We start from the raw sequence: 7686 nt of genomic DNA, 5'->3' as shown, positions 1-7686 counted from the left end.
TTCAGCGGGTCATAATCCTGATAAGCCCATCTCCAATTCCAGGGCTCTACATTGAAGGAAAACAACTCTTCATGAGTACGAGCAGCCTGCTTGCTGCTGGACCTGCGGTAGTACTAGATGTGATTTGCGCATGGCATTGTTCATTAGTTGGGTTTCCAAACTAAATATCTTGCATGTGCGAGTCAGTAACTTGTTGTCTGGGAAGACTGGGGTCGTCAGATTTCCTTGCAAACTGATAATATAGCAAAGAAAGTAATACTTTGTCTTTGTTTTCACCCAAAGCTTTATAAAAGGTTTAATCTACCAGGGTCTCCTCCAGAGTCAATGGGACGAGGGAGAGACTGGAACGTGGACCTGATTCCCAAATTCCTTATGGCTAATGGTAGGTAACTTGCATCTCCTTGAGGCTATTTCTGACTAAAGACAGGGTCCCAACTTCAGTATTTCTTTCTTTGTATTGGTTCTGAGGAGCTGTCTTGAAGGTCTCTTCCAGGGCTGCTTGAAGTAGTTATTCAGATGAGTCAAAAAATATTTGTTCTCCCACTGGGTCTGCCCTCCTTTGGGTAGGTGCCATAACTCACTGTCCTAGCTGAGACAGATGTTTACAAGCGAACAGTCTCAAATGTTGGGGCCCATGTCTTGGAGAAGCAGAGCATGTTACAGAAGAACCTTAAAAAATCAGCTATACAACCTTTCTAAAGGCAGGGTCTCTAATGGTAGAAGCGCATTTATTCTAAACTGGATTTTGCAGTCTACTTACACTTGTGCTGAACTTGAATAGGATAGCAAATGGGGTTAGAGGCCAGTTGCTTGCAGATATTTTCACCCCACCCATTCCTTAGTGACTCTTCTAGTCACTGGCCACATTGCTAGTTCCAGTCAACTTGCCATTAAGCACTGCAGCTACCATTTAGCAGAAAAAGTGGCTGGTCAGCAGTTAACTTGTCCTCTGGTTTTCCCAGTTCCTAGGGCAGCTTTAAAACATTGCCAAATGTCCGTTATTACTGCTACCAGAAACATTGTTCATGAAACCTATGTGAGACACTTTATTCTTGTTTGTGTTCCCTGGTTGGCAATACTGTGTACTGGCAAGATGGACAACCTGGTTTGGCAACCATCAACCCTTCTGGATTATGGTGTATGCATGAGAAGTCACTTAAACCTTGAACATGTATGCCTAGGCAGGAGTGTGGAGGATGCCCAGATCTTCCTTCCCACCCTGTAGTCCACCGAGACAGAATCCAAAGGCCAGACCTGAGTCCAGATGTTTGGTGCCTCCATGGCTGTAACTGTATAAGCATATGTGAATTAAACCCAGGTCTCCAGTGTGGCAGGCGGGGATTCTACCAATACTGTGGGTTGGGCATGAGTCATAACACATTAAGCCCTGCCTACCAAACTTTGCGTTCAGGTAGCTCGCCCACAGACTGATAAAGAAGCTACATCCTTAGTTCAGTTGTTTCTTAAGGTAGCATGCCACTCAACTAACATGAATTTCTGGGTGACAGTAGGAGTGAAGACCAGTCTTGCCTAAAGTAGCTGCCTTGCTTGTAAACTTTGTCTGGATATTTGACTGTTAATTTTTATAGCGCACAGCACTGTCCCTTTGTTTCCTGTCACTGCAATTCCAGTCTTGTCAGATCTCGATTTGACAAGTATTAGACAAGTAAAAAATATCACTAGCAGCATCACAAAAGTGAGGACACTAGGAACTCTGCCTACATATTAGCAGTGCTTGAAGTAGCAGAAAGGGAACTTCTGCAGTCTTCTGCACACTGGTTAAGATGGGTGTCCACACTTCCAACTCTCTGACCCTGCCTTGTCTTGAGTGTATGGGGAGATACTGTGGCAGAGCAGCGTTATGAGCATTTTGGGAGTTGTTCTGAAGCTGGAGGAGAAGAATAATCCTCTTCACAGAGGGCTTGTCACCCAGATAAAGATCTGCTGTTCATTTCTTGTTTGCAGGTCAGCTGGTAAAGATGCTACTTTACACAGAAGTCACTCGTTACCTAGACTTCAAAGTGATTGAAGGAAGCTTTGTCTACAAGGGTGGCAAAATCTACAAGGTTCCTTCCACTGAGGCAGAAGCCTTGGCATCCAGTAAGCAGCATCTCTTTTTTTTTTTCCTTGGATATTGTTTTCCTTCTGGGGCCACAGTTGTAAGCTTACAGCTCTTTGGGTATTGTCATTGGGTTGTATTGGCAGTATTGAAAATCTCCCAGATGAACTGGGAATGCATGCACACTAACAGTGTGGATAACCAAGTTTTGTGTAATGTGCATCATTGAACTACTCCTAATGGTGTTGCCACATCCCCTTCCAGCAATACATTCTGCTCCAAGTACAGGGTTTGCGTCTTCAGTTGCTCTTGCTTCTTTACAAGTATGATACTAGATTAGCTTAGATTTAGCATCTAAGGCTGATTCCAAGCCAATCATTCTCTACGCTAAGGGTTGGCAACCTTTTAAAGTGTTGAGCCAGGGACTTGTAGTTGGTGACCTGGCTGCTGCCACCTCCCTTGTGGGGAGAAGGTGGCTGCTGATCTCGGGGTGGAGAGGTGTGGAGGAAGAGAACTTATCTCCAGTAAGCAGTGTACTGGGGAGACAAGGTACCTGTAGTAAGCAGCACTTGCAGGTGGGGTAGGAGCGAGCAAGGAGGGCTGTAGCGGGGATCAGCAGCACTGTGCTGGGCAGAAAAGGGGGTGTGCTGCTTGCAGCTGATTCCCATGTTGCAGACCAGATCCAGGTGCTTTGCCTGAGCTGCATTCAGCTCACATTGGTTATTAACCCTGCTGTCCTGCATTTCAGGCCTGAACTGAAACAATTTAGAGGGCAGATGATCTTGAGCAATTCTTAACAAGCCTAGCTTGGTACAGCTGGCTTGTTTGCAATTTGGACTCTTCTGCTTTAAATGTCCCTTATTTATTAAAATGAAGATGCTTCCTGTCTTGATGTTGCAGCGTAGTCTTATACGCGTGGAAGTGTTGCAGAAACTGCATTTTCACAGCTGCAGCACAAAGTAGGAGCTAGTTTGCAAACTAAACAGCTTTGTGTGCAGAAGGTATGCTGATGACTACTCCCCCTGGATTTTGATTGTTAAAAGAGCCTAATGAAAACTGAAAGTGCTCTTTTTTTCTTCAAATGCTAAAGATAGTGTCTCAGTCCTGTACAGGGTGGGCACACCTTGCACATGTGTTAATGTGCTGTAATTATGGCATATTAAGTTTAGTACCTGTAATGAGTACTAACTTGTAACGTGCTGTTGTGCAGTAGCACCAGTGCATGTGTTTTAAGTGACACTATTAGTCTGCTGCACATTAGTCACATGCATTAGTGTGCCTTTTGCCATTAATCTGCACGAGATGCTAAAAGTGCAGTAGATGTGCCCAGTGAGTCCACAGTCTCTTCAGATACTGAGAGCCACATAAAGCCCTTTTTGCAGCTTTCTAGTTTATTTGTGTGTGTATAGGCATGTGGGGAATACAGAGGGGATGGACCTGTGTGTCAGTGGATCCATTACTTTCTAATATTAGAGTAGATACAAGACAAAATTTGTTTTTGTCTCCACTGAATCGGTCCTTAGAGTTGTTTTAACTGGGCTTCAGTAACGACCAAGGGAGTTCAACAAGGTCGCATCCAGCTTTTGGGTTCTGGACTCTGTCCAGTGCTCTGGGATGGAAATGATAACACTGAACCTCTTGCAGCATAGCTGCTTGTAAGCCCAAATACCTAAATTGGGAAGAGTTACTCAGCAAATTCTTGTTTATGGGTTTTTTATGTCCATGTCAAACACTTGTACAGGGAAGTGTTGCCAGATGGGCAGCATGCCCTAAGAGTTGGTCAGAGACTGAATCTTTCTTCTCCTTGCAGTTGCAATGTGATAACTGCTCCAGTTACTTGGAGCAATGCTGAATAGCCATCTCTGGAAAGTGTGGAGCCTGGAGTAGTCCAGTTTCTTATTCCTTGAGCCATTGAAGAGTTTCCAAGAGTAGCCTGAAGAGTCTGCTTAAATTTAGCAAACTGCCCAAGTGCCTCTGCTGCCTACTACCTGTTTTCATGGTGCTGTCTGAGTGACCTAGTTTTGCCTCTATCCTGTTCATAGAAGGACCAGTATTCCCATCTTCTTTTTCAGACTGAAGCTGAAGGCAATGAAGACAGTTACTAAGTCATGGGAAGGATTCAAAAGGCTATGGAGGGACTAGAGAAGTAGGCTTGCTTTTATTTCACAGCACACTGGAGGGGGTAGGAGCCAAAGCTGCTTAACTGATGGAAGGTGATTGGGCTCTTACTTAGTTTAAGGCTGAGCCAAAAAAGCTTACAGGTCCAGGATAGTACTCTCCCCTCGAATGGCAACTGGGAGTAGTGAGGTTATCTGTGAGCTGTAGGAGTAGCTCTCTGTACTACTGCCGAGTGTCTGGCACATCTGCTGAGTCCTGTTCTAATATTGAAAGCTACTCTGCACTTCCCTAATAAGCAGACTAGCTCTCCAGCTAATCTGGAGCTTTGAGTCCTTTAGCACAAGCAGCACAATCTTTAATTTGGGGCTAACTTGGACAGATTTTAAACTTTGGGACACACTGAAGGGTGTTTAGTCCTTGCCAGTGCGCCTGCTGTAATACTTTGTGGACTGGCAGATGCCATAGCTTTACAAGTCGAGCCTTTTTCTGACTTGAAACTGCTTTCTGGTCTCTCTTCGGACTCCTTGATCTGTAGCAAAGATCTCTGATCTGACAATGCTTCTCGTTCCTTGTAGGTTTGATGGGCTTGTTTGAGAAACGCCGTTTCAGGAAATTTCTAGTGTACGTTGCTAACTTTGATGAAAACGATGCCCGAACATTTGAAGGTGTCGACCCCAAGAAGACAACTATGCGAGATGTGTATAAGAAGTTTGACCTAGGCCAGGATGTCATAGACTTCACAGGTCATGCTCTTGCACTGTACAGAACCGATGAGTAAGTGTGTGTTTTCATTGGCTACCAACACCACTTGGGATTGGGTGCTGCTTCCGTGCCCTGCGAGTTAGGGAGACCCTCCTTGAAGGGTATGGGGTCTTCATCAGCCACAGATGCACGGAGCTTACCTTCAGGGAAGGGGCATTTATGAACGTGTGGAATGATGGATTTTTAAGTGCTGGGTCCTTAGTGCTGGTGGGATGTTTCTGCTTCTGATAGACTAGTAGTTTGGGTTAAACATCCTTCAAGGGTTACGTGAAGGCTTAAATGAGCAGTCTAGCAAAACCTGAAGTGTTTGTTTCCCTCCTTCTGCTCTCCTCAGTGGGGAAAGTGTGCTTCAGGAGTGGCAGCTTAAGAAAAGGGGAAAGGCAGCTCCATCAGAGGCAACCTAACTCTTAAGGCACACCCTAATACGTATCTGTCTTGGGTCTGGTGAAACAAGTGCTGTCTGCTGAGATCTTGACTTTCTTCCCCCTGCTCTTTCCAGCTACTTAGATCAACCATGCCATGAAACTATCAACAGGATTAAACTGTACAGTGAATCTCTGGCTAGATATGGTAAAAGCCCTTACCTGTATCCCTTGTATGGCCTTGGAGAACTGCCCCAGGGATTTGCAAGGTGAGAATTTTTTAGCTGCGAGTTGCAGCTTGTTGGGCAAAATCTTGGGTGCTGGGCCTGGGCATGTGCTTAATCTGTTGCATGGCATTTCTTAACTTCCTTTATTTCTCTGAGAATTCCCCTTGTGGAGTGGGGTGTTTAGGTATGGTGGGGGAGGCAGTACAGGAAGGGGGACTTTTGAGCCCTTTGCAGGCCTGAATGAGGAGTGTTCATGGGCACTACATCCCTCTTTTGGGGAGAGAGGCGTTTGGGGGCGTGGATTAGATTCCTCTTTGGCCCTGAGCCAGCTCAATGGACTTGAGAGGAAGTGGTGTTATGTGCTTAACTTGCTATCTGAGAGGCAGCCAAGCCCTCTACAACATTAGTTCAGTATTGGAAAAGACCTGCTTGGTTACAGACTGCTTTAGCATCGGGCTTGCTGACACTTGCCTTAATTCACCAGTTTGTAGGGCTTTTGATGCACTGTCACTGGGGCATCAAACACTCCCTTGCACCGTGGGCCAGGCCTAGACTGCACTGGGCTCTGACAGAGGCTGATGGCCAAGGAAGTGGGGGCCACAGCAGTGGTGCCGGGCAAAATGGCTGTAGGATGATGGGGACTATATCCCTTGCTTGTCCTCCTGCCAGTGTTCACTGTAGCCCAAGGGCCCCGAATTCAGGCCACTTCCCCAAACTACTGTTGGCTAGGTAATGTAGCTCTGTAAACTAGATCGGCCAGCAGGCCATGCGTTTAACGCTCTTGCGCTACAGGAGTTGGCTTCCTGCATTATTCATGCCAGAGACGATTTCAAAATTGGCATAACTACATCAAATTAAAGCCTTGTAGAATTGAGGAGCTTCAGCAAATAGTGACATGGCCAGGGTTTCTCTTGCTGTCGGTGTTCACCTGGAAGCAGTCCAGGTTTCTTACAAGTGAGATCCCGGTTCCTGGGGAAGCCTACAGGCTGGCTTGCACTACCTGCTCTCTCCCACTGCCAGCAATGGGAATTGGGAGAAGCAGGGTTGAATCTGGGAGTAGTATTTCCAGCAACCCTAAACAGTTTCCTACGTGCTGCACTTCGTAGCTTGCAGCGTGCAATCTACTTGTAGCTTGGCTATCCAGACACTTTGAACTGGTGCTTTCTGCTCAAAGTTGATGTGATCGTGGCTTGGGAGAAAACCAGCCTTTAAATAGGAAATGAGAGCACAGTTGAACAGTCTGTCTTGGAAACGGTTAACATGGTTGGGCTCTTACTTAGGTACCTAAGCTTTGGGAATTCCCTTGTGGTAGGTTTTAAAAAAAAACAAACAAACAAACCCTGCAGATGCATAGGTTGGTGTGTAGTAATCCAACAACTCCACTAAACGCAAGCAGTTGTTACAATGAGGTTTAACAGTTCAGCAAAAAGCTGCAGCTGCTCTTAAAAGAATGAGGCAAACTTTTTGGAGTAAAATTTGCCTATTTGTGCTACTGAACTTAGCCAGGGGCACCAAAGCAAGTAAAACTGCCCCAGATCCTTGAATGGCACAAATGAAATGCTTGATTTCATATCATAGAATCATAGAAGTCGGGTCGGAAGGGACCTTGTAGATCTTCAAGCCTGACGCCCCTGCCTGGGCGGGAGGAAAAAGACTGGACTCAGATGAGTCCAGCCAGGTAGTCATCAAGCCTCTTCTTAAAGATTCCCCAGGGTAGGAGCCAGCACCACTTCCCTTGGAAGCTGGTTCCAGCTCCTAGCCACCCTGACTGTGAAATAGTTCTTGCGGATGTCTAATCTAAACCTACTCTCCAGTAATTTGTGTCCGCTGTTCCTTGTCATACCAGGGGGCACTAGGGGAAACAGTGTCTCCCCTAAACCCTTCTGGTCCCCCCCTAGTGAGTTTTTATAGACTGTCACCAGGTCCCCCCTCAGCCTTCTCTTGTGAAGGCTGAACAGGTTTAGGTCCCGCAGTGTTTCAATGTAGGGTCTGCCCTGTAATCCCCAGATCATGCGGGTGGCTTCTTCTGGACCCTTTCAATGTTGTCCACATCCCTCCTGAAGTGGGGCGCACAGAACTGGACACAGTACTCCAGCTGCGGCCTGACCAGTGCCGCATAGAGGGGGAGGATCACCTCCCTGGCTCTACTTGAGATGCA

At 46.3% G+C, this 7686-nt stretch overlaps 1 protein-coding gene across 2 annotated transcripts in view; it reads left to right on the top strand.

Annotated features, from left to right (window-relative positions):
- The window catches only part of GDI2 (GDP dissociation inhibitor 2), a 16395-nt gene that overhangs the window by 2725 nt on the left and 5984 nt on the right, over positions 1–7686 (top strand). Inside the window, exons 1-4 of one of the 2 annotated variants that reach the window (XM_019543794.1) lie at positions 265–382; positions 1966–2100; positions 4753–4951; positions 5439–5570. In XM_019543794.1, coding sequence (XP_019399339.1) covers positions 325–382; positions 1966–2100; positions 4753–4951; positions 5439–5570 — 524 coding nt within the window. In that variant the 5' untranslated portion in view covers positions 265–324. Of the gene's footprint in view, positions 1–264; positions 383–1965; positions 2101–4752; positions 4952–5438; positions 5571–7686 lie in introns of those variants that run through there. The other variant, XM_019543793.1, reaches the window with a different exon arrangement.

Source organism: Crocodylus porosus, unplaced genomic scaffold (genome assembly GCF_001723895.1).
Source record: "Crocodylus porosus isolate Cpor-Errol unplaced genomic scaffold, CroPor_comp1, whole genome shotgun sequence".
Classification (NCBI taxonomy): Eukaryota; Metazoa; Chordata; order Crocodylia; family Crocodylidae; genus Crocodylus; species Crocodylus porosus.
This window is presented reverse-complemented; position numbering and strand designations above follow the sequence as displayed.